We start from the raw sequence: 27,310 nt of genomic DNA, 5'->3' as shown, positions 1-27,310 counted from the left end.
AACTGGCCCCAAGGCAAATTTCTTGGTCAGATTTCATGTCCTTCCTTTTACTTGGACAAATGTGGTTTTGTGTGTATGAACGGTGAACACCGTTAGGGTGAGGCTGTATACTGGAAGTATTGCCTCAGCCTGATACTCCTTATGCTTTATCAGTTCATTTTATCAGCAGATTTTAGGCTCCTTTATTCAGCATTGTGATCTATCCTGTTAGTGTACTTTCACCACATGGTGGCAGTACTTATGTAATCTGAACCAGAACCTCGGCTCCTCAATCGCTCCATGGAAACAAAAGGAATTATCTCCCCTCCTAAAATGATTACGCGAATAATCTATATCACCACCATGTCAAGGGAATAGTGTTCAACGTATCGAAGGGCGTTGTACCTAATTTAATTACAGTAGTGTATTTCATTTGACAAAGTATTGATCAAAGGCATTGATGTGGAAGGAAGTCCTTTGTTCATGGGATCACTTAGGTGCTTACAAAGCATGGAATGGGTGAGTTTTCCCACTTTAATTAAGTGGATGGACTAAGGGTCTGTGTTTAGGTAAATGTCTTCACCTCCTGCCACACAGCTACTGATGGAGGTTGCAAGACAAAAACACAAGTGAAAAACATGAAAATATGTTCATTTGGGGTCAGTTCAATTCTGAATATATCATTTGAACAGAAAAGCTGAAACGTAATGGCTCATGGTGGATATTGTGTGACGTTCTGTGTTGCAGTGTGAACAGTGTCAAAGCGTTTCAACAAAGAAAGCTGACATTTGTTAAGGGCTTTTTCTAAAGGTTTCTCATGCCAAATGTGGGCATAGCTGGTTAATGACCAGGATCAAGTGGTCCGACGTTCCAGGGTGGCATGTTCCATCAGCTTCCCACAGTCTCAGGGGACATTAGTGGGCAGCCATATTGCATGGGTGGAGAGATGATTGGCCCACACACTTATTATCAGAGACTTGCTTTAATTAGACATACCAAGTAGGTTACTAAATAAACATAGTGTTAACTTTGTGCCTTGAAGCCGCCCCCCCTCACCAGATAGCATATGAATGCACCGTGGTGAAAATGTTTAGAATTACAGGAAATGAGCTGTAAAACGTCAATGTTTTTAAAATTTTTTGTACATGTGTATAATAGCCTGAGATTTAGCTATACAACTGCAAATCTTTCTCTGCTCCATGGCAATGCGTGTAGAATTGCAGGAAATTTGCTTTACAACGGCAGCATTTTGTCTTTGCTCCATTTGCAAAATTTGTCAAATTGTAGGGTGTTAACTGTCACGGAAAATGTGCAGTACGCCCACTGCAAGTGCTTATCCCTGTGATTTTCAGGAAGGTGTGTCTCCAACATCAGTGTTATCTAACAGCTTGTTCTGTTAAAGGGAAAATGAGTGTCATTTTTAAGCTTGTTCAGATTTAAGCTTGTTCAGATCCTATGGATACCTCTTATGTCTCTGCGTGCAGTAAGGGAAAAGGGGACACCTAGTCAGTTGTACAACTGAATGCCTTCAACTGAAATGTGTCTTCTGCATTTAACTCAACCCCTCTGAATTAGAGAGGTGCGGGGTGCTTCCTTAATCGACATCCACGTCTTCGTCTGTATCACAACTAAAGTAGCCAAAATAAATCTTAAAATAAGGCACATTAGTCCGCTTTACAGTGGGTGTTGAGTCTAACTGGCATACATTCGCAGCAAGTTTGGGGAAGAGAATTTTCACTATTAAAAATGCACCTTTTTATAATAAAAGCATTATATGCATTAATTGATTTTTGTGGTCACTTTTGAGTATGGTGTTTTCTAATGGAACAATCTTGCTTATAGCCTACTATCGTGTGCTCATTGCTGCGCTTATAATGTGAAGAAATAAACTTAGGCTATCAACATTTTAAGCTAAACGTTCTGTTGTGTCAGCCTCGTAGTATATTTTTATGCTAGTGGTTGTAATAATTTGGAATCTATCGCATCACACAACTGTCCCAGACTGTTTGGTATATTTATTTCTCGCACATAATAGAATAGGTGATTTTATTTATTTATTTTTCCTATGGGGGATAGTAGATTGACATAGGCTCGTGCTTTTGCTGTTCGTTTAGGCCGACTCGTTTTGTTGGCTGACGAATGGTAAATGTGGACAGTTCTTCCAATATGCTCCTCGGAATTGGTTAAGGATGCGCATAGTTGTCCCCGATGTGTCGGTCTTCACTTGTAGCCTGTGAGAAAGACCCGATCGATCACATGACAGAACCATGTGAGTGGTGCTTTGGCACACAGCGGGGAGAAGGGAATTATAACGGCCACTGGCCACAAAATGCATGATTTTATTCGGGGGATTATGGCCACACAACGGGGATGCAGCCGGGAAATTGTAAGTGAGAGACTGAAGTGTGCACAGCCTGCGCAAAAAAAACAAAGCAGAGCTCATGCCTTTTAATGTTAACTAGCTAACTTCCATTCATGGGCAACGTTAAGCTAGCAAGCAAGCATTTTAGTCAAGTAGTCTAGGACAACAAAAAAGCAATTGTGTACTGTATGATAGAGTGATACTGTTTCATCAACATGAGAGGATGGCATTGGTGTTTCTCTACAATTAGGGTGAGCCAACATGTTTTTCTACTTGCATGAACATGCGCACACGCAATATGCTTTGTGGACTTCTCTGGACAGTGGTTGCTATCTGGTTTTGTGATACATCAAAGGTGTGGTTGAATTTATTATGCCACTGTCTTGGCCTACATATCACGGTCGCAAGGCATGTAAATTAACAGGTTATAGAGCAAGCAATGCAGTTATCACAACCCAGGTTGTAATATGGCTTAAAACAAAATTGGGGTTGGAGTGATTTTTTTACCCACGCACCGCTACTGACTGTCAGCAACGGATGTGTCTGAAATAGGTGAATTCACTCATTTGAAGGGGTGTCCACATACTTTTGGGTGTATGTAGTGTATATGGCAGATATATTCGTGACATTTAAAGGGTAATAACGGTTACATTGCTCATTAGAAGATAGGTGACTAGGCCTCCCGAGTGGTGCAGTGATATAAGACACTGTATCGTAGTGCTTGAGGTGCCACTACTGACCCGGGTTCGTTCCCAGACTGTGTCACAACCAGCCGTGACCGGGAGTCCCGTAGGGCTTCGCACAATTGGTCCAGCATCGTCTGGGTTAGGGGAGGGTTTTGCCGTGGGGGCTGTAGTTGGCTCATTACACTCTAGCGACTCCTTGTGGCGAGCCGGGCATCTGCAGGCTGACTGGTCGTCAGTTGAACAGTGTTTCCTTCAACACATTGGTGCAGCTTGCTTCCGGGTTTCGGAGGACGCATGACTCGACCTTCACTTCTCCCGAGCCCATTGGGGAGTTGCAGCAAGGAGACAAGATTGTCATTGGGGAGAAAAAGGGGGTAAAAAAAAATGTAAATGTATAAAAAAAAAAGATTGCTACTAAACCGTACTGTATTGAAAGGTTACTTTCTCTTGTACACTATAAGACTTAAGAAATCACAAGTAGCCTACTGGATATCTGGAATACTGTAAGTATGCAAATTGTAGCAGAGGGCCAGCTAGATAAGACATGAGAACGAGTTGATGAGCTGGTGTAGTTCTGTGGTGCTGGGAGCCCCAGTGAGACACCCTCTCTCTGCCTGGTAATAATGGGTTTTAGGATGGCTCTGGAGTCTGGAGGGAACCAAACTCTGCTTTTTCTCTCAACTCCTACAGTTCTCTAGGCTGTGGGGTTCAACACGCTCTGTTACTCAATGTGACGCTACACCAGAACATAGTTAGAGTTTCTCATGCAATTTGTTTAGAATAATAGCTTGTTGTTTTAAAGGCCCAGTGCAGTCAAAAACTTGTCTTGCCCAGTGCAGTCCACACTGTTGAAATAATTGTTTCTGTGATGATAATGCCCTTTTAGTGTAACAGCTGTTTGAAAAGACCACCTGAAATGTCTGCCTGTTTAGGTGGGATGGAGTTTTGGCCAGCCTGGTTAATTAGTTATTAGACCAATAAGAAAGTGTTCCAAACTTCTCTGCCAATACCGGCTAGTTTCCACTCAGACCACTCCGACAGTCCTAGCAAATAGTTGGAGGAGGATTTGCTCTTTGCTAAGAAGCTTTTTTTGATTCTGTTACATTTTAATTGAAAACAATAACTTAATTGTTAGACCGAAATGATTTGATATTGAGAAACGGCTGCATTAGACCTGTAAGTCGCCTCACTCAAGCTCACGCACTCTCACAACATGCGCACACACACGCCAATTAAGCCTGAACTTGTTCAAACGTGTACAGTTTTTGGTAGGAGCAGTGGTGTAAAGTACTTAACCCCAAAAAATACTTAAGTAAAAAAAATGTATCTTTATTTATATTTTTGACTACTTTTACTCCACTACATTCCTAAAGACAATATACCTTTTTTTTTTTCTTTTACATTTTCCCTGACACTCAGAAGTAGTCGTTACATTTTGAATGCTTAGCACAGTGTGCACTTTTGGGGCTATTCTATTGGTTCCATTGCAAGAGGCAAGATCAATCAAGTACAGCTAATGTATCTTTTATGATTTTAAATCATTTTTGAACCCAGGTCTGGTTAAAAAGGACAAGAGACTAGCCAGACATGATTTATTACATATAAAGTGTCACACTGTAGCCCCTGACCATCAGAGTTGTCCTTGTATTCTTGAACAGTTCAGACAACTGTATATTTATAAGCTGTGATATGTAGTTTTCTGTGGCAATGAAGTAGAGAGGCAGAAATGAGAAGCAGCTAATTGACTTGCTAAGTATTAAAGAGTAGTGGTCCCCAATTGCATTCAGCCGCGGGCCAATAGTGTTTGACAAAAACAGAATCATTTCCAACCTTAATTACATTAGGATACGATCACATATGCCTCCATTTATGTATGGAAATACTTTGGAACATTTTCTACATTCAAATCACTTTCAGCTGATTTTCTTAGTGATTTTTAGACTTACGTCCAACAATTTTACTCATACAAATTTGGGGGCCAAATTTGGGGGCCAAATAAAATCACTGGGCCTCCTATTCTTATCCTGGATGATGTGGCTTTAACGAGGCAAGGATGGTGTTATTGGAGTAATGATATTGAAACATGATCTACCTGATGATTTCAGGATTTCTGTTATGAATATTTAGTCAGCCCTTGGAAGATACATTTACCATAACTGGATGAGTCATTTCTTAATACATTCAAAACCAACATGCAGTTCACAAAATCAAACGGTCTGGCTGTCTCTTCTGAGGAGATTTGAAAGTATTCAGTGCTGCTCTGACTTCAAAGGTCTGTGAACTGACCTAACAGAGCACAGTGTTCCATTCCCTTATATCATGCTGTCTCCAGAGTTGACAACCTCCTAAACTACAGTCTGGCAATGGTGCAGCTCCTGCTCAGGCCCTCCATTCAAACCATTTGATCCAGTCCATCCTTTTTCATATTGTCACCATCTGAGAGTGCTGTAGATCTTGTGAAGTAGCAGGGTCATTCTGCTCAGAGGAAGGGCTAGTAAATGGTTTTCCTGAAACCGCCTGGCAGAATAGTGCTCCGGGGTTACTAATGGCAGCTGGATTCACAGAACCGTTTTCAGAGTGAGATGAAGTGCTCTTGAAAGAGACTGAAATGAATTGGGAAGAGGTGGCCGGCCTCTAAGGTCAAGCTGTTGCTTTAGACTTTTTCCTTCGATGCAAAATTGCTTTTGGACAACATTATAAAAACATCCTCTGATCTTTTCACGTTTTACATAAGATTGCCAGGATTAAATGTGTTAAAGTTAGTCACTTTAACACCTTTGTTTATACCAAAGTCTCGATAAATACATTTCTTCTCTTCTGTCCACAGATCCACCATGTGCTGAGTGTTGACAACCTGGTCCACCCATGCAGGAAGCTCCTAGCCTTTGCCAGATGTGTTTGTCTTAGGGTGGAATGGCCTCCCTACCTCTGCCCGGCTCAGCCTAGGTACGGGTACCGGGCCAGCTCCCAGAAGACCTCTGTGTATGCCTGTCTGACCGGGGCCCTGCTGGAGGCCACCGCCGCCATCGGGGCCCGCAGTGCTCTGCCCAGAGTCACTGTGTGCTCCACTGGCCACGCCATGCTCAAAGGTAAGAGGGGGGCGGTTATAAAGGGCGCAGTGCTCTAAGGCACGGCATCTCCGTGCTAGAGGCGTCACTACAGACCCTGGTTCGATTCCAGGCTGTATCACAACCGTACGTGATTGGGAGTCCCATAGGGCAGCACACAGTTGACACCGCATCGTTAGGGTTTGTCCGGGGTAGGCCGTCATTGTAAATAAGAATTGGTTCTTAACTGACTTGCCTAGTTAATTGAAGGTTAAATCAAATTATTTGTCACGTGCGCAGAATACAGCAGGTAGACCTTACCGTGAAATGCTTACTTACAAGCCCCTAACCAACAATGCAGTTCCAGAAATATAGTTAAGAAAATATTTACTAAATAAACTAAAGTACAGAGTCCATGTGCGGTGGTACATCATAGTTTGTTGAGGTGGACACCAAGGAACTTTGAAACTCTCGACCCGCTCCACTACATCCCCGTCGTTTTTATGGGGGCCTGTTCAGCCCTCCTTTTCCTGTAGTCCACGATCATTTCCTTTTGTCCTGCTCACATTGAGGGAGAGGTTGTTGTCCTGGTACCACACTGCCAGCTCTCTGACCACCTCCCTATAGGCTGTCTCATCATTGTCGGTGACCACTGTTGTCATCAGCAAACTTTAATGATGCTGTTGGAGTCGTGCTTGGCCATTCAGTCGTGGGTGAACGGGGAGTACAGGAGGGGACTAAGCACACACCCCTGAGGGGCACTGGTGTTGAGGATGTAAGCGAATAAAAGTTAATCCAAAATGACACACTAAATTATTTAGCTTTCATTTCTTTTGGGTAATAAATCATTTGAAACAACTAAAATTAACTGCAAATGCATTCAACAAGTGTGGAGAGTCACAAGCTTGATGTAGTCGAATACTACATTTGACTACTTTATTTATACAAATCTTTAGGGGTGTCAATTGTGACCACCTCCTCCCTTTTTTAGAAAAATAAATCAACTTGTTAAACAAAATACATTTTTCTGGGCAATTGTATTAGTATAATATAATTTCCATATTTTTTGGGGAGCATACAATATAGCTCGCTATTTGAATGTTGCTCATTTTTATCAAGGGTGTCAATTTCGTACCCCACTGTATATCTGAAACATTTTACAACCACCAGTAAATCAATGGAACACTTTTCTCAGTGATTTCCCTCCACTTTTGAAATGAGTCATACTGAGCTTTTAGCTGACGTGTTTAGATACTTGACTCCCTTCAGCCTTCGTATGCAAACGGCTCACATAGAGAGGAGCATGGGTGAGAGGAGAGGGAGGAGTGTAGGGGCTATATGTTTCTCTGTGAGTTGGGGGGGATAGCTGGTGGTAGGGATAGTGGGGTTGTGGGCTGGCTGCAGGTGTTGCTGGCGCATGGCTGAGATTGTGTGTGTGTGACCTCGGGGAGAAACGAGAGCTGGAGAGGAGCTTCCGCCCCTGGGCTGCTTAAATGTGGACAAGTGCACGTCGCCGGTGCTGTGTGAACAACCACTTAGCTAACAGTAACGACAGGGCTGCTCCCGCCGGCCACTGCTCAGCCATGAAGCAATCCCGCAGGATGGAACTACATTGTGAAGACAGACGGGATTGCTTTAATGCTTTCATCTTACGGAATTGACTATACTGCGAGTGGGTGGACTATACTGTACGGTCAGTGTGTGGAGGCTCTCTTCACTTAAGTTACCCATCTGCCTGCCCCTGCACCTTAGCAGCCTGCTCAAGTTTCTGTGAGATCTTCCGTTTCTATAGCCTGCCCCTGTGTTTTGTCACTTGCCTGTGTGACTAGTCTCCACAGGCTGATTTCTGTCTCCAGTGCTGTCACTGACTGTTGCTACTCCTGTCGGTCTGTCCGTAGCTAGTTTATCAGGACAGTTTTAAACACAGTTTTCTGCAATTCTACGTATTTTTCAATGGGACCGAAAGTCATTTTTCCAGTTTTAAAGCTACAGTGCCTTCAGAAAGTATTCATACCCCTTATTCCACTTTCTGTTATGTTACAGCCTGAATTCAAAAAATATTTTTTTTCGCACTCATATACACAATAACCCATAATGACAAAGTGAAAACATGTTTTTTGAAATATCTCATTTACGTAAGTATTCACACCCCTGAGTCAATACATGTTAGAATTATCTTTGGCAGCGGTTATAGCTGTCAGTCTTTCTGAGTAAGTCTCTTAAGGGCATTGCCCACCTGGGGCTTAATGTATCAATATTGTGTAGAAACTATTCTAAAATACTACTTATGAACTGAATTTACAATGTTCGTATGCATAGAAAACATGTGATTTTATGTATAAGCACACTGGTAGAAGAGAACCATTGCTAAATACCAGTTATTCTCAGTGCTCATGCGCGACCTTGGCTATTTGCATTTTGAAACGCCCCTAATTAACCATATATGGTCAATCATCCCTTTAAAGCCTGTGGGGAATATACAGCCCTGTACCATGAAATACAACGATGCAACCCAAAAATACTTTCTTTTCGGAGACTGAAAAAGAGGCGCTGGTGTCAGAGATTGAGTACAACCGAAGGGTTTGGCTTCTCAGTTGTGGCTTGACCAGTAAAACTAAAAACATAGCTACAAAGAAAAGACCATTAAGACGATTAGTTGCTTTAGAAATGGCAAATATACTTCAAATGAGTAGGCAACACACACCAAAAAGCCATCCATCCTCAACAGCTCCCTCCTGTAGGCATATAGGCCAACATTGCTGTTCTGCTGAATGAACGAGTTGTGCGTACCACCTTGCCACCACATTCAGCAGTGTCTTTTGCGTGTCACATAACCGATCACCTGCACATTAAGAGTGGAAGCCTTTTCTGTTCACATAGTTTATTCATCGCCAGTTTTGCGATGGTGCTTTTATAGCTGTGGGTGCCGTCTATTGCTCTGTTCATATTTCGGAACGCATTGATGGCAAAGAACCCCCTCTTGACTTCAACCTGTTGTGTGATAATGTATGTTAGTTTTGTTGCTTGCATCCAAAGAATTGGCTCATCGAGGGCTGTGAAGATGCCAATCGACAAGCTCCCGCTGAAAAGTGCTGTTGCCAAAAACCTGAGGGTGGATAGCACTGGAATGGCACGTGTATGCTTTTTTAAAAAAGTAGGTCTTAAATCCTTGCAAAGATCCTGTAAGATTGGTTTTGGAAAACAATATCTGTACTTTCTGCAAAAAAGTCCCACCAGTCTCTAAAATACGCTCTCTGCCAACTGCAGAAAATCTGTAACTAGGCCACTCAGGAACGTTCTTGGTAAGCAACTCCAATGCATATTTGGCCTTGTGTTTTAGGTTATTACCCTGCTGAAAGGGGAATTTGTCTCCCAGTGTCTGTTGGAAGCCGAATGATCCAGGTTTTCCTTTAGTATTTTGTCTGTGTTTAGCTCTATTCCGTTTCTTTTTATCCAAAAACACCCTCCATAGTCCTTGTAGATGACAAGCATACCCATAACATGATCCAGCCACCCCCATACTTGAAAATATGAAGGGATACTCAGTGACGTGTTGGATTTGCACCAAACATAACGTTTTGCATTCAGGACATAGTTCATTTCTTTGCCTCGTTTTTGGCTGTTTAACTTTATATCCTTGTACAAAACATGCATTCTGTTTGTAGACTTCATATTCACTTTGTCATTTAGGTTAGTATTGTGGAGATACATCCTCAGTTTCCTCCTCTATCACAGCCATTAAACTCTGTAACTGTTTAAAATCACCATTGGCCTCATGGTGAAATCCCTGAGTGGTTTCCTTCCTCTCCAGCAACTGAGTTAGGAAGGATGCCTGTGTCTTTGTGACTGGGTGTATTGATACACCATCCAAAGTGTAATTGATTACTTCACCATGCTCAAAGGGATATTCAGTATCTGCTTTTTATTTTATTTATTTTTTACCAATCTTCTAATAGGTGACCTTTCTTTACAAGGCATTTGAAAACCTCCCTTGTCTTTGTGGTTGAATCTGTTTGAAATTCACTGCTCGACTGAAGGAACCTTACGGATAATTGGATGTGTGGGGTACAGCGATGAGGTAGTCATTCAAGAAAATCCATGTTAAACACTATTATTGCACACAGTGAATCCATGCAACTTATTATTTGACTTGTTAAGCATGTTTTTACTCCTTTAGGCTTACCATCAGAAAGGGGTTGAATGCTTATTGGTTCAAGACATTTCATCTTTTCCTGTTTTTATTAATTTGTAAACATTTAGAAAAAGGCCACTTTGACATTATGGGGTATTGTGTGTAGGCCAATGGAAGAAAAACGAAATATCTAATCCATTTTAAACTCGGTCTGTAACAATAACAAAATGTGGAAAAAATTCAAGAGGTGTGAATACTTTCTGAAGGCACTGTAATTACCTGCGATTCTACACATTTTGCCATGACTTATGCCATGTTAATGATATCTGAGGGAGAGTGACTAAGAAAATCAAGGGGGACGCCTGGAGGTTAGGGCATCTGGGCACATGCCCTGCATGCTTGGTCAGTGTTCGGCCATGGTTACTACAAGTTTAGATAGCTGGCTAGACTGGTAAATTAGCCTAAAGATTTTTTGCTGACATGGTTAATTCTGTGACTGACATAACAAGAGAAACTGCTGATGCACAACTACATTTCGAAATTGCACCTGTATCCTAATAATCTAACTCAACAGTGGGTGGGGGTCGCTATAATTTCTTAATCCGGCCCTGATTGTCATCACAGCAGCGGTGAGTAACGTCAGACTTCATGTTCAAGGTTCTGTGCTCTGCTCGGGTCAATATACTGTAAATATCCAGGTGATTCATCATACCGTGTGGTTCATGCTACAGTAATTGAAAGCTTCTTAGTTGGTGGCACCAACACACGATTTGGTAGCACCCACAAAAAATTGCGGTGCACACACAATAGAAAAAATAGTCATCTTTATAAAGTCATTCAGTGCTTTTGAGGGTCAATAGACTTCTGATATGGCTTTCGATAAATGCGTTGTTTAATCTAACCTGTTCATGCAGGAATGCATGGTTCAAGATATTTTGATGTGTAATACAATTCATGTCAATCAATGGATTTATATGTTGACAAATAAGCATTTATTGTTATTTTATTGTTAAAATAGGGCTCCAGAATTCAGATTTTTCCTATGTTCAATAGATATAAATTTGCCTACATCTTAGGCTAAATTATTTGGGGCTAATTCACCATCTGAGTAAGTGGAAACTTAAAACACATTAGCTAGATCGCTAATTCTAAACTTAATATCCACTGATATTGAGCTCAGGTGCATCCTGTTTCCATTGATCATCCTTTGTTTCTACAACTTAATTGGAGTCCACCTGTGGTAAATTCAATTGATTGGACTTGATTTGGAAAGGCACACACCTGTCTATATAAGGTCCCACAGTTGACAGTGTATGTCATAGCAAAACCAAGCCATGAGGTCGAAGGAATTACCAGTAGAGCCCCTGAGACCGGATTGGGTCGAGGCACAGATCTGGAGAAGGGTACCAAAAATGTCTGCAGCATTGACCATCCCCAAGAACACAGTATTCTTAAATGGAGAAGTTTGGAACCACAACGACACTTCCTAGAGCTGGCCGCCCGGCCAAACTGAGCAATCGGGAGAAGGGCCTTGGTCAGGGAGGTGATCAAGAACTAATGGTCAGTCTGACAGAGCTCCAGAGTTCCTCTGTGGAGATGGTTGTCCTTCTGGAAAATTCTCCCATCTCTGCAGCACTCCACCAATCAGGCCTTTTATGGTGGAGTGGCCAGATGGAAGCCACTCTTCAGTAAAAGGCACATGACAGCCAGCTTGGAGTTTGCCAAAAGGCACCTAAGGACTCTCAGACCATGAGAAACAAGTTTCTTTGGTCTTATGAAACCAAGATTGAACTCTTTGGCTGAATACAAAGCATCATGTCTGGAGGAAACCTGCCTCCATCCCTACGGTGAAGCATGGTGGTAGCAGCATCATGCTGTGGGGATTTTTTTCAGAGACCGGGACTGGGAGACTAGTCAGGATCGAGGGAAAGATGAATGGAGCGAAGTACAGAGAGCTCCTTGGCGAAAACCTGCTCCAGAGTGCTCAAGACCTCATACGGGGTCAAAGGTGTACCTTCCAACAGAACAATGACCCTAGGCACACAGCCAAGACAACGCAGGAGTGGCTTCGGGACAAGTCTCTGAATGTCCTTGAGTGGCCCAGCCAGAGCCCGGACTTGAACCCGATCGAACATCTCTGAAGATGCCTTGAAATAGCTTTGCAGCGACGCTCAATGTCAAGTGGTCTGAAGACTTTCCTAATGCACTGTACATGCACATATTACCTCGACTAACCTGTATATAGCCTCGTTATTTTAATGTTATTGTTATTTTAATTTTACTTTGACTAAATAAACTAATCTTTTTCTTAACCCTTGTTTTTCTTAACTACGTTGGTTAAGGGCTTCTAAGTAAACATTTCACGGTAAGGTCTTATTCCGGTCATGTGACAAATAACATTAGATTTGAAATCTAATTTACCCCTTGTTGTCAATTATGACACTAATGTTTCTGACTCATATCGATGATACACAGAACCAACTTTTCAGGTGTTAAAACTGCCTAAGCGGCAATTGACCCTTAGAATTTGTGTACAGTAGGCCTTATTGTCTCACTGGAAAATACAACTATATCCCAGAGTTAGGTGTTCAGAAGACTGAGGCAGGTTTTCCTTAAACTTTTTACCTGGGCTTTTCTCCCTTATATGTATTGTTATTCTGACAAATTCCCCAGTCCCTGTTTCACTCTGCGTTGTATTCGATTTGAAGTTTGACATTTAGGCCAAAAACTTTTATTTGCCATTTTGTTTTGTAGTATTGTTCAACAGCCATGTTGCAAACAGAATGGATGATTTGGAATGTTTTTGTTTTTTTAACAGACTTCTTTCTTTTCACTTTGTCATACAAGCCAGTAATGTTGAGTGAATACAATGTTAATCCATGCACAGTTTATCAGCTCAGCCAATGAATTCAGTGGCTTTTTAAAATTATCTTAAACCTTGTAGTGATGTCCCTGAGCAGTTTCCATTCATTTTTTTCCCAGCTCAGTGCGGAAGGATGGCCAGATATTTGCGGTGTTTGGGTGATTTTAGATTTTTTTTGTTCAATTTAAACTTTTTAACTAGGCAAGTCAGTTAACCTCGTAAGGACCAGACCCCTTTTTTTTTCTTCAATTTTCACCTAAAATTACATACCCAAATCTAACTGCCTGTAGCTCAGGACCGGAAGCAAGGATATGCATATTCTTGATAACATTTGAATGGAAACACTTTGAAGTTTGTGGAAATGTGAAATTAATGTAGGAGAATATAACACATTATATATGGTAAAAGATAATGCAAAGAAAAAAATGTTTGTTTTTCTCCATCTTTGAAATGCAGGAGAAAGGCCACAATGCATTATTCCAGTTTAGGCGCAGTTTAGATTTTGGCCACTAGGTGGCAGCAGTGCATGTGCCAAGTTTTAGACTGATCCAATGAACCATTGTATTTCTGTTCAAAATGTTGTATCAAGTCTGGCCAAATGTGCCAAATTGGTTTATTAATACATTTTCAAGTTCATAACTGCACTCTCAACAATAGCATGGTATTATTTCACTATAACAGCTACTGTAAATTGGACATTGCAGTTAGCTTAAATTCTTGTTAATCTTTCTGCCCATATCAGATTTGTCTATGTCCTGGGATATGTTCTTGTTACTTACAACCTCATGCTAATCACATTAGCGCACGTTAGCTCAACCGTCCCGCAGGGGGGGGACAATGACGGATTACACCGGCCAAACCCGGGCGATACTGGGCCAATTGTGCGCCGCCCTATGGGATTCCCAATCACGGCCGGTTGTGATACCATCAGGATTCGAACCAGGGTGTCTAATGACGCCTCTAGCACTGAGTTGTAGTGCCTTAGACCACTGTGCCACTCGGGAGCCCAAGTGGGAACCCACCACCCATAGAGGAATTACAATACTGGACCATACTAAAAGGGATATTCAGTTATTCAGTGTTAACAAATTATTTCTTAATCTCCCCTGATCTACGCCTGTCTAAAAATCTATTCTATACATGATTTTTAAAGCTCATTGGTGTGTCTGAGGTTCAATCATTGTTTGACATTCATTGGTCCAAAGGGACCTTACAGGGAAAGTTATTCTTAAATCACAAGAACTACTACTTTTGCAAATAGATGTGTAAATCAATGGAGAATGAATCACAATTGGATCACTTTTTAGATTGAAATTTAAGGCAGCAGAATGTGAACTGTGCAAAGGTAGACTTTCAGTAGGTACTATAAATGTGGGATTCTGAGGGCACTGAAGTTTAATGTCTGAACTACGGAGTTTAAGACTTTTGTTATGAAAGGCCGTGGTGTTCAGCTTTCTCACCATGTTTAATATTACCTTGGCATTCACATTGAAGTTAACATTTTTAGTTGACTATGTACATCTGTCTGTCTCTCAGAGCGTCAGATGTGCAGCATGTTAGTGTCGAGCGCCCTTCCGCCCAACATGATGGACATCAGCAAGGAGCTGGCTGAGCTGTGCCACCTGATCCAGTTCCCCGAGGAGATTGCTCGGATCCTGACGGAGCAGGAGCGGCAGCTGTACCGACGCATCTTACCCCTGGACTACCTCTGCTTCCTCACTAGGGACCTGGGCAGCCCCGACTGTAGCAAGCACCTGCACCCCAGCCTCGAGGACTCGCTGTCGGGCCCGGCCTTGCCCACGCAGACCCAGAGGAACTCTGTGGAGGACCTGGTCACACGATTCAATGAGGTGAGACTATTGTTGAGAGGATATGCTAATGTTACTATGCTTTGAGTGGTCAATAACAATCCTTGTCCTAAATATCTAATGGATGGGATTCAAATAATGAAGGTCTTGATGCTTAATGAAGTTGGGTCATGTGTGTTTAGTGATGGGCTAGAACAAAAGCCTGCGCACATTGTTGCTCTCCGGGACCAAGATTGGTGATCACTCTTGTACTAGATTATCAAGGTTCTCACTTGACAGTAATGTTAGAGTTATAATTTTTTGTAGAATTGACCACCTCGTGCGTGCTATAGTGTATCTTATTCTGACAGTTTTTCTCATACTTGTGGTGATCACACTAAACTCAGCCCTTTGAGCTACTCCCTACGCTGATTGATTTTGAGATTTCACAACTACGAAAAACGTATCTGCCACATCGGAATAAGGTCAGTCCCAAGCACGGAGTACCGAGCGGAGGAGTGGAAATGTCATCTTTAGGTTGCATGTCTTAACATCAGCTGGCTTTCATTAAGTGAACAAAGCAGAGGGAGTAAAAAATACAATTCCCCAAATGTGCATCCTGACCATTTTTGGTTATGTGGCAGAGCTCGAACCAAATGAGTGACTCTTCCCAATAGAGAACAAGTCTGACAACCTCCACAGCATGATGAGATGGACTCACTGTGTGCTGGGTTACCTGCTGTGTCCCAGTTTCCCAAACTGGAGCAGATAAACTGGGGGAAGTTATTGGATGGTTTGAGCCTGTAGTAGCTGTCTGGAGTGGTTATTTCTGACAAACACAATATGCTCCTATGGTGAGTTTGTAATAACTCTCTGTCAACCTTCAATATGTAAAAGTTTCATCATGGGAATCCTGAACCCTAATAATGCTATAGCACACACAACAAATGAATCAAGTTTGTAAGTACATTGTGTAGGTTTTTATTCACTGATCAAATGACGCCAATAGGATGTAATCAAAGTGCCGCTTGGTTTTCAGTCCAGTCGATTATAGGTTGTCATTCTGATGCAACCCTTGTGTTATTATCAAAGGGACACCACATAACAGCTAGAGCCTATTTTAGATCACCACCGATCTCTCACCATTTAATACTGACTTAGCACAACTCCCATCCTCCCATCGATATCTAGAATATCAGCTGCTCTGCAAAGTATGTGCCTGCCTCTAATCTACTTGGCCTACCAGTGCTTTCAAGTCCACCGCCAAAACGGTTTATAACGCTGAGAAACATAACTTATTTGAATCCAAACGGACATTATAGCTATCTCATGTACTGCAAACACTTGGAGAGGGAGAAAAGGAATGTTTTCGCTTCTCTATCACTTTGGTACTGTCTCTCAGTGACGGTCGTTCCTGGAAACGAGGGAGGAGGATGTATGGGTGGGTGATATCTGTAATGGGGCTGTAACTTTTTATTTAGTGTCTCTGAAGTGTTTTCTCTGGAGGAAATCAAACTGTTTCAAACCCACAGTTTGGTACGTATTGCAGTTTTAGGGTACCGTTTTCGGTACAGCCGCAAAATAAAATGCCATTGATCCAGATCTGATGCTGCGTTTGTAACTTTGTAGGAGGTGGGAATTTACCAGTTGTGAAGCCATAAATACTAGTTGGATGCGTTCATGTGATTTGGACTTGTCAACCATAAACTAAAAGTACAGCTGTCATGCTGGTTAACAAATGATAGTTAAAAAAAACACTAATAGTTTGCATTTTATAAATGTTTAGTTGCATTTAAATGTTGCAAATGCTGTTAGACGCCATTTCCTTAGTAGGTGACATCCGAGGTCACCATGTGGGAGAAGAGCTTGCTTAGGATGATAGATTTTCCCAATAGTACTTGTGCAAAAAACTAAGCAGAGCTAATGGCTTTCATGCTCCTTTTTTCAAATCATCATTAGTCGCATCATGCAGCCTTAGAATGTATTACAAATCTAAACAAATAGTCCAACATTTGTATCACATCTAAAGTTACATAATGCTAAATTAAGCATAGGTGTACCTGTTTCTTTGTTAACTGCTCAACATAGAATAGCCGCATGTGTGCACTGCCTCAAACGTTTGGAGAAAATATTCGTTATATTTTATTCAGCTATTTTCAATTGTATTCTTCATACTGTAAAATAATGCCACGGAATTCAAAGATAAGTTTGTTTGCTAAATGAACTAGTGTAGCCCATAGCCAGATCAGGGCCTAACATTACTACAACGCAGAGTATGCTATTCTGTTCTTCTGAAATAGACTACCTTTTTTTCTTCATATCATGTTTCTTTAGAACGGTCTAAAATCAATAATGGATTTATTGTGATGGTGTAGGCTATATTATTTATTATATTAATTAATTATATATTATTTAATATACTTTTTTTAAATGTAGGTGTTCCAAAGGTCTGCATCAGTGGTATCATGTCTGGAAGCCAGGAGATGCTAAATGTGTTAACTTCTCTGGCACAAGTGGGACGGTAGCGTCCCACCTCGACAACAGCCAGTGAAATTGCAGGGCATCAAATTCAAAACAACAGAAATCCCATAATTAAAATTCCTCAAACATACAAGTGTTTTACACCATTTTAAAGAAACTTCTTGTGTCCGATTTCAAAAAGGCTTTACGACGAAAGCACACCAAACGATTATGTCACAGAAAAACACAGCCATTTTTCCAGCCAAAGAGAAGAGTCACAAAAAGCAGAAATAGAGATAAAATTCATCACTAACCTTTGATCTTCATCAGATGACACTCATAGGACTTCATGTTGCCTACAGTGTGATTTTCTGGATTTTTTGTCTCATTTTGTCTGTCATAGTTGAAGTGTACCTATGATGAAAATTACAGGCCTCATCTTTTTAAATGGGAGAACTTGCACAATTGGTGGTTGACTAAATACTTTTTGGCCCCACTGTATATACAGTGGGGAGAACAAGTATTTTATACACTGCGGATTTTGCAGGTTTTCCGACTTACAAAGCATGTACAGGTGTAATTTTTATCATAGGTACACTTCAACTGTGAGAGACGGAATATAAAACAAAAATCCAGTAAATCACATTGTATGATTTTTAAGTAATTAATTTGCATTTTGTTGAAGGATCAAAAATATTTTTACCAGTCGGAGCTCGTTTTTTTCCACGTTCCCAGTTGTCTTGAACGCACTGAGTCAGAGATTTCTGAGTTCCCTGTTGTTTTGAACGCGGCATCAGATTGTAACTATGGTACCTAAGGGTTGGCAGCTCAGACCCTCCTTTCCAGGGGTTTTATTTTTATTTAACTTTTGTTCATAAATTTATTCATAAATCCCCCATCGTAATATTTCCTGCATCATATCCCCCCTCGAAGCCTTCCCCCATTTTTTTTTTTTACCACACATGGAATTGAAAACCCCCCTAAAATGGTTTCATCCCTGTTTAGCTTTCATGCTGCAGTTAGGCTAGGCAGTAGGCTTGTATTTGGTGTGATGATCTGTGAGGTGATAACATTATATTTTCCTTGTGATTTGTCAAAAACGGGTAACAACTTGTCAAGTGATTTGCTCCGGTTCTTGTATGCACTGTAACAAGTACATTGAAGATTTTAATATGCTGGAAAGTGGCTAAACTAAGTAAAGATTTTTCAGGCAATGGGACAGCTATCTTTGACTTTGTATATTTGCGTCTTATAGTGAATGGCATTCTGTGATCAGGGAGTTTTTGCTTGTCTAACATAAACAAACATGGCTGCCATCATAAAGAATTTAGCTGCTGTCAGCTTAGCTGATGCACATCTCTTTTCTAAACATTATTATTATTCATCCCTTGTGCTCACCAGAGATGTGGTACATTGTAAACTAGTCTAGATGCTACGTCGCTAACACATGTTTTGTTTTTTTGTCAGCGCAACATGTTATTTAGACTGGTTTATGGAATGAGTTTGGATGTGTTCCGTGTGATGTTTGGATGATAAAGTTTGCGTTTATCTTTTACAATAAAAGGTGCAATGAAGTTCTGAAGACTTATCTCCCATCAGTACAAAAACATTGTTTGGATGCTTTTCAGACAGCAATGCTGTTTAGATGCGTTTTGTTGCATCATACGTTCTGTTGCTACTGTTCCAATCACTTATTTGTGATGTTACGCTACAGGGACCTCTCAACAATGATCACAAATATGTGATCGTATGCGTCAAAGGGTTAACCAATGACAGGCATTCCGCATTTAACCCCATCCCTTTTTTGTTTTTTTTGTTTGATGTGCAAAAACAAATAAGCCATTTTCAGTGTGTTCTATTTCTATTCAAAAACAAATAAACAAGCCATTTTCACGTTCCCAATTTGCCCCATTTTAATCAAGAAAACAAATTATCTAAATGTACACTGACCATAATCTTACCTCAGGAATCTTGACATAATGTTGTCCAGGACATAGGCTAATTATCTTGACCGCAGTAACAATAGACACCCAAATGTTCTGTCAATTCTCCAGCTCAACAATAATTCCAGCACTTTGGCTGTTGTTCAATCGCATGTAGTATCACACCCGCTCTGTATCATTTGACTTTCATTAGGGCTGTGGCGGTTACTGTCATGCAAAAATCTGCCTGTCTCATGGTATTTGACCATTAATTAACATTTAACATGTTTAGCATCTCCAGACCTCCATGCATACAAGCTGCTGATGTATCCCTTTGGAACATCCTACATTTAAAGGTATATTAAATCAATATACAGTCATGGCCAAAGGTTTTGAGAATGACACATATTAATTTCCACAAAGTTTGCTGCTTCTGTGTCCAGATATTTTTGTCACATGTTATGGAATAGTGAAGTATAATTACAAGCTTTTCATAAGTGTCAAAGGCTTTTATTAACAATTACATGAAGTTGATGCAGAGAGTCATTATTTGCTGTGTTGACCCTTCTTTTTCAAGACCTCTGATATCCGTCCTGGCATGCTGTCAATTAACTTCTGGGCCACTGATGGCAGCCCATTCTTGCATAATCAATGCTTGGAGTTTGTCAGAATTTGTGGGGTTTTGTTTGTCTATCCACCTCTTGAGGATTTACCACAAGTTCTCAATGGGATTCAGGTCTGGGGAGTTTCCTTGCCATGGACCCAAAATATTGATGTTTTGTTCCCCGAGCCACTTAGTGTTACGAGAATTTTCAATGACGATAACTTAACGATTATTTAAGCTTTGACCAATCCCCGAGGTTTGTAAGACCCTGGGTTTAATAGTAATAAGGCAAAGACTCAGATTCTGCAAAAGGTCCGTAAGCTTTATTCAGAGAACGTTCTAAAGTCCACCAAAATGTGAGCAGTCTTTATAACCCCCCATATACATACAAACAGTAGGTGGGCTGTATCATTTTCCACAGTTCACATTCCTCGTTTATCACTATTCAACCAAGCTGGCAGTTCCATGCCGTTCCCTTCCTCCCTAGATTAGAGGGGCCTTGACAGGGCCTCTTTCCTGTCGTAAGTTCCAACCAGGTCAGGTCATGTATAGTTCAATTGTCCTCTGTTTTCTCAGTCACACATTTCTCACCCTTACATTATTGGATTATTATGCTAATACATTTCACATAATCTAATAATTACATTTCAGGGTGCAATTCCTTAGTCATTACTTTAAACATAGAAATTCCCTTATCGCTTAATTATCACTTTTGCCTTATGCCAAGGTGCTCCATCATGCTGGAAAAGGCATTGTTCGTCACCAAACTGTTCCTGGATGGTTGGGAGAAGTTTTTCTCCGAGGATGTGTTGGTACCATTCTTTATTAATGGCTGTGTTCTTAGGCAAAATTGTGAGTGAGCCCACTCCCTTGGCTGAGAAGCAACCCCATACATGAGTGGTCTCAGGATGCTTTACTGTTGTCATGACACAGAACTGATGGTAGCGCTCAACCTTGTCTTCTCCGGACAAGCTTTTTTTCCGAATGCCCAAACAATCTGAAAGGGATTCATCAGAGAAAATGACTTTACCCCAGTCCTCAGCAGTCCAATCCCTGTACCTTTTGCAGAATATCAGTCTGTCCCTGATGTTTTTCCTGGAGAGAAGTGGCTTCTTTGCTGCGCTTCTTGACACCAGGCCATCCTCCAAAAGTATTCGCCTCACTGTGCGTGCAGATGCACTCACACCTGCCTGCTGCCATTCCTGAGCAAGCTCTGTACTGGTGGTGCTTCGATCCCGCAGCTGAATCAAATTTAGGAGACGGTCCTGGCGCTTGCTGGACTTTCTTGGGCGCCCTGAAGCCTTCCTCACAACAATTGAACTGCTCTCATTGAAGTTCTTGATGATCCGATAAATGGTTGATTTAGGTGTGACCTTACTGGCAGCAATATCCTTGCCTATGAAGCCCTTTTTTGTGCATAGCAATGATGACGGCACGTGTTTCCTTGCAGGTAACCATGGCTGACAAGGGAAGAACAATGATTCCAAGCACCACCCTCCTTTTGAAGCTTCCAGTCTGTTATTCAAACTCAATCAGCATGACAGAGTGATCTCCAGCCTTGTCCTCCTCAACACTCACACCTGTGTTAACGAGAGAATCACTGACATGTCAGCTGGTCCTTTTGTGGCAGGGCTGAAATGCAGTGGAAATGTTGTTTTGGGATTCAGTTCATTTGCATGGCAAAGAGGGACTTTGCAATTAATTGCAATTCATCGGATCACTCTTCATAGCATTCTGGAGTATATGTAAATTGCCAGCAGCAGACTTTGTGAAAATTGATATTTGTGTCATTCTCAACTTTTGGCCACGACTGTACACCATCACAATAAATCCATTATTTATTTGAGTCGGGTCTGAAGAAACATTATGATATGAAGAAAATGTATTTCAGAAGAACAGAATGAGTTGTAGGCCTATGTTATCTGGCTATACTCCATGCCATAGGCTGTAGGCTTTTTCATTTAGCTGACAATATATGCTTTTATTGTATTGTATGATTAATGTAATTGAACTTAACTGAATGAAATAGAAAGGATATTTTCCCATTACGGATCGAGTGCGTTTATGAAGTGGCTATGTTGAGCTTAAAAGTGATCATTTGAAAAAGGTCCTATTTGCTAGATTTAGAGTTTTGGGTACTTTAGTTGTGAATATGATACAAATCTTAGAACGTCTTAGAAATCCAGACATCTAAATGCTGCATGCGGGGACAGGACTCTACCCTAAATGCCTGATTGGTGGAGTGCTTTAAAGATGGGAGAACCAAACACTGGTGCTCTATCAGAGTGACCATTGGGTTCTTGGTCACCTCCTTGACCAAGGCCCTTCTCTCCTAATTGCTCAGTTTGTATTATTTTGAATGTACCCATGTTTCCCATTGATGTCCTATACTTATTCACTTAAAAAAGGTAAATTATTATGACTTGTATTGTAACAGCTCCAAACAGATGCTCGCTGGCACCCTAGTTTATAGAAAGACCCATAACTGCGTCAACATATTTGAGGTGTTGGCAGCTGCATAGGCTATTCTTGATGAGCATGGCGACATACTGTTTTCATTTTATCCAGAACTTTCTGTCCATCGGTTGTAATTTCCTGGGAAGCCCCCCACCACTCAAATAATCTACTGGGAAGCCCCCCACCACTCGGCGTCATAGTCCTACAGAACTAGTTCCTGGCTGCGCCTCACAAAAGGACAGTTTGAAATGCGCCAATTAGAGTTTCAATTTTGTTGTTGAGGTGCACGTGAGCTCTAGTTGAATGGAATAGCCTGCCATGTTTATTTACTCTAGGCATAGGACTGCAATGCAGACCTAGTGTTTTTGTTGGAAATATATTTTTATTGTAAACTGAGGTCCCTGTTCAGAATGGTACAAATACATGTACCATTACACCCCTAATCAGGGTCCTGCCTGTGGAACTGTTTATCTAACCATCATTGTTTCGGGGGGGGGGGGGGTGGTTAGCTACAACATGACAGCTGGCAAATATTTGCGCCAACTGTTATGTCCAGGCCACGGTTTCTGCCAGCACTTGGATAAAGCCAATATAGCTTTTGCCTTAGGCCTACTATTGTGTTGGATTTATGTGCCAGTGAAACAAACAAGACCTGGTGCAATCAGGAGTTTCATGACTTGTTGTGGTGCCAACTACCAGCATCTTTTTGTATTTGGTTGGAGATGGTGACAGCGAAACCTGGGTTGAATTTAGGCTTATTTCCGTTTCAATGAGTTCACCTTGGTTCATCATAAATCATGCTGTGTAGAACATTAACCTGTGCAGTGAGAAACACTAGTCCTCGTCCTTGGTCTTTCACTCTAGGGTTATGTCCAAAATGGCACCTTATTCCCCATATAGTGCACTACATTAGACTAGAGCCCTATGGACCCTAATAAAGGTAGTGCACTATGTAGAGACTTTAAGTGCAGCCTGGCTTTTACAGATCATTGGCAGGTCATGAAGTAGTCTGTTTTAACACCGAGGTGCTCCAGAGGTGAGCTTGTGGGGTCCATGTTCTAACTGAGATTTGCTGCATCTAATAGGTGAGCTTGTGGGTGACCTGGTTAATCCTGACTGCGGGTACCATGGAGAAGAAGAGAGAGATGTTCTCCTACCTGGTCCATGTAGCCAAGTGCTGCTGGAACATGGGCAACTACAACGCTGTCATGGAGTTCCTGGCTGGACTACGGTATTTATGACTGACAACACTATAGTACAAATACATTTATTACACATCTAGCTTAGTCTTCCTACAGTATCTGTAAATTGTCATATTCAGAACGCAGCTATTGAAAGTCTTTCTGGATAAGTGTCTTCTACAATGTACAAAAACAATGTAGTTAACTTCTTTGGTACTGGGGGGCAGTATTGAGTAGCTTGGAAAAGGTAAGGTGCCCAGAGTAAACTGCCTGCTACTCAGGCCCAAAAGCTTGAATATGCATCTTATTAGTATATTTGGATAGAAAACACTGAAGTTTCTAAAACTGTTTGAATGATGTCTGTGAGTATAACAGAACTCATATGGCAGGCAAAAACCTGAGAAAAAATCCAACCAGGAAGTGGAAAATCTGAGGTTTGTAGTTTTTGCCTATCAAGTATACATGGGGTCATATTGCACTTCCTAAGGCTTCCACTAGATGTCAACAGTTTTTAGAACCTTGTTTCAGGCTTCAACTGGGAAGGGGGAGAGAATGAGAGCTGTTTGAGTCAGGTGTCTTGCAGAATGCCATGAGCTAAATTATGCGCGCGGCCGTGAGCGGTAGCTGCGTTCAGACAAAGGAATTGTCCGGTTGACATAAGAGAAGATTTATGATAAAAACATCCTAAAGATGGATTCTATACATCGTTTGACATGTTTCTACGAACTGTAATAAAACTTTTTGGACTTTTCGTCTGGACTTGCCCGCACCTCGTGAGTTTGGATTTGTGAACTAAAAGCGTGAACAAAAAGGAGGTATTTGGACGTAAATGATGGACTTTATTGAACAAATCAAACATTTATTGTGGAACTGGGATTCCTGGGAGTGCATTCAGATGAAGATCATCAAAGGTAAGTGAATATTTATAACGCTATTTCTGAGTTTTGTGACACACAGCCATTTTCCAACCAAGGAGATATGTTTTTCTGTGGCTAGGTGCTGACTTAATATAATTAGCAATTTCACTGGCAATTTCACTAGCGTCCCACATATCCCAGAGAAGTTAAGATATGGTTAGATCAATATGGAATTATTCTCTGCTCCAGGTCTCGTAAAGTGCTGAAGATGTGGCAGTTCATGGACCAGTCAGACATTGAGACCATGCGCAGCCTGAAAGATGCCATGGCGCAGCACAAGTCTTTGTCCGAGTACAGGAAGGTGGCACTTAACATCCCAGGGTGCAAGGTGGTGCCCTTCTGTGGTGTCTTCCTCAAAGAGCTGAGTGACGCGTTGGATGGAGCAGCCAGCATTATCAGCCTGCGCCACTCACCGCATGACTTACCAGAGGTAAAGTGGGCCAGGCTTGTAGCAGTGGCTGAATAAAGCTCGATGTACTGACAACACCTGCGATCACCCTAAAGCTTTGAACACCGCTTTGATGGATCTTCCGGATCCTGTTTTCGCTTTGTCATTGATTTTGTGTGGGCGTGTGTTGGCGTGTGTTGGCGTGTGTTGGCGTGTGTTGGTGTGTGGCGTGTGTGTGTATTGATAAAAAATGTAATCAATTTTAGAATAAGGCTGTAACGTAACAATGTGAAAAAAGGTATATGGGTCTGAATACTTTGCTGGCTTTTCCGAAACAAGCAGTTTGACTATATAAACATGCTATGTACACTTTACATTTAATTGCTTATATACCTGTGTAGTAACAGTTATTACTACAGTAACCGGTTCATTGTGTTTCTCTTTGTGTAGTTTGTGACGGACTACGGCGGGCAGGAGCACTTCCTGCAGAGGGCGGGGCCAGACGGACTGCACAGCCACGTGAAGGAGGCCACGGTCAGTAACATCCTGCAGATCATCCGCTCCTGCAACCGCAGTCTGGAGACGGAGAAATGGGACCACCACAAAGGCTTCACCTCTCACAGGAACTATTTCATGGACAGGAACCAGTAAGTGACCAGGATCAGGAAGGCTCTGATCCCCAAATCCTAACCTTGACCTGTAGGGGGAAAACACAAAACTGACCTAAGATCTGGGCTAATCCTAAAGTGTTGGGAAGAATAGAGTCCGTCCATTCCTCTCGCCATTATACTGTGATGGCCTTCATCTGGTCTTTCCCTCTACTTGATGACACCACTCTACTGCATATTTAATTTCAGGTTATCTTGGGACTGTGAGTGTTGCTGATATGAATTCTTTGAGTCAATTTAAATAAATGCATTAGGCTCTAATGTATGGATTTCACATGACTGGGAATACAGATATGAATATGAATATGGAATAGAATACAGATATTAATTTTTTTGTTAAGGTAAGTGTGAGGATCAGAAAATCGGCGTGAACAACGTTTGCCTCATGCAGCGTGACGCATCTCCTTCATATAGAATTGATCGGTCTGTTGATTGTGGCCTGTGGAATGTTGTCCCACTTCTCTTCAATGGCTGTGCGAAGTTGCTGCATATTGTCGGAAACTGGAAAACGCTGTCGTTAAACAACAATCCAGAGCATTCCAACGTACTCAATGGGTGACATGTCTGGTGAGTATGCAGGCCATTTGAAGAACTGGGATATTTTCCACATCCAGGAATTATGTACAGATCTTTGCGACATGGGGCCATGAATTATCATGCTGAAACATGAGGTGATTGGGGAGGATGACTGGCACAACAATGGGCCTCAGGATTTCTTAAAGGTGCTTCTGTGCATTAAAATTGCCATCGATAAAATGCAGTTGTGTTCATTGTCTGTAGCTTATGCCTGCCCATACTGTAACCCCACCGCCATCATGGGGCTTTCTGTTCACAACGTTGACATCAGGAAACCACTTGACCATACAATGCCATACACGTGGTCTGAGGTTGTGAGACCGGTGGGAAGTACTGCCAAATTCTCCAAAACGACGTTGGAGGCAGCTTATGGTACAGAAATTAACATGAAATTCTCTGGCAACAGGTCTGGTGGATATACCTGCAGTCAGAATGCCAATTGTATTCTCCCTCAAATCTTGAGGCATCTGTGGCATTTTGTTGTGACAAAATGGCACATTTAAGTGGCCTTTTATTGTCTGTGCTGCGATGCTCCACATCCAACCTGACAGCGCTTTAGAGGATCTGTGGAGAAGAATGTGAGAAACTCCCCGAATACAGTTGTGCCAAGCTTGTGGCATCATACCCAAGAAGACCTGAGGCTGTAATCTCTGCCAAAGGTACAGGTGTGCCAAGCTTGAGTAAAGGGTCTGAATACGTATGTAATTGTGATATTTCTGGGGGTTTTTCTCCTAAATTTTCAAACATTTCTAAACCTGTTTTTGCTTTGTCATCGTGGGGTATTGTGTGTAGATTGAGGGGGGGAAACAGTTTAATCCATTTTAGAGTAAGGCTGTAAAAGTCAAGTGGTCTGAATACTTTCCTAATGCACTGTATATTTTTGTTCAGTGTAGTTTCCTGACCCTGATGGGAGATCGGTTTGTCCTCTGGGTGGAAAAGGCCTCTGATTTATGACTCCAGGGGGCCTCTGGATCCAGTCAATGGATTTCAGTGGAAGTTCTCAACAAGGCTGATTTGGAGGGAAGATGAGGGCGAATGTGACAGCCGTCATCCTTCTTTTACTCTTCTGTTTTACTATTTGTAGCTAGACACTTCCAGACCTTTTCTCTCTGTTCTTCCTCCTGCCACCGTAGCTCTTTCAGGAGCAGGTCTGATTCGAACCACCGTAAGGTATTAGACTGCCGTTTTTTAGAGGTTTCCCACTAACTGACTTTGCTTTAATTGTATGAGTAGAATTTGCTATTACAATTGCATGGTGCTTTTTTATGCTTGTTCAACTGT

The 27,310-nt window shown here is 41.6% G+C and overlaps 1 protein-coding gene across 2 annotated transcripts in view; it reads left to right on the top strand.

Moving 5' to 3' along the window:
- Positions 1-27,310, top strand: part of plce1 (phospholipase C, epsilon 1) — an 82,615-nt gene that overhangs the window by 21,326 nt on the left and 33,979 nt on the right. For both annotated transcript variants that reach the window (XM_021575790.3, XM_090212423.1), the window contains exons 3-7: positions 5,855-6,116; positions 14,606-14,919; positions 23,385-23,530; positions 24,587-24,827; positions 25,236-25,432. In XM_021575790.3, the coding sequence (XP_021431465.3) occupies positions 5,855-6,116; positions 14,606-14,919; positions 23,385-23,530; positions 24,587-24,827; positions 25,236-25,432 (1,160 nt within the window). The remainder of the gene's footprint in view (positions 1-5,854; positions 6,117-14,605; positions 14,920-23,384; positions 23,531-24,586; positions 24,828-25,235; positions 25,433-27,310) is intronic.

This window comes from Oncorhynchus mykiss, chromosome 20 (genome assembly GCF_057628025.1).
Source record: "Oncorhynchus mykiss isolate SJ-2025 chromosome 20, ASM5762802v1, whole genome shotgun sequence".
Taxonomy (NCBI): domain Eukaryota; kingdom Metazoa; phylum Chordata; class Actinopteri; order Salmoniformes; family Salmonidae; genus Oncorhynchus; species Oncorhynchus mykiss.
Note: the sequence above shows the minus strand (reverse complement) of the source record. Positions and strands in the feature narration are given on the sequence as shown.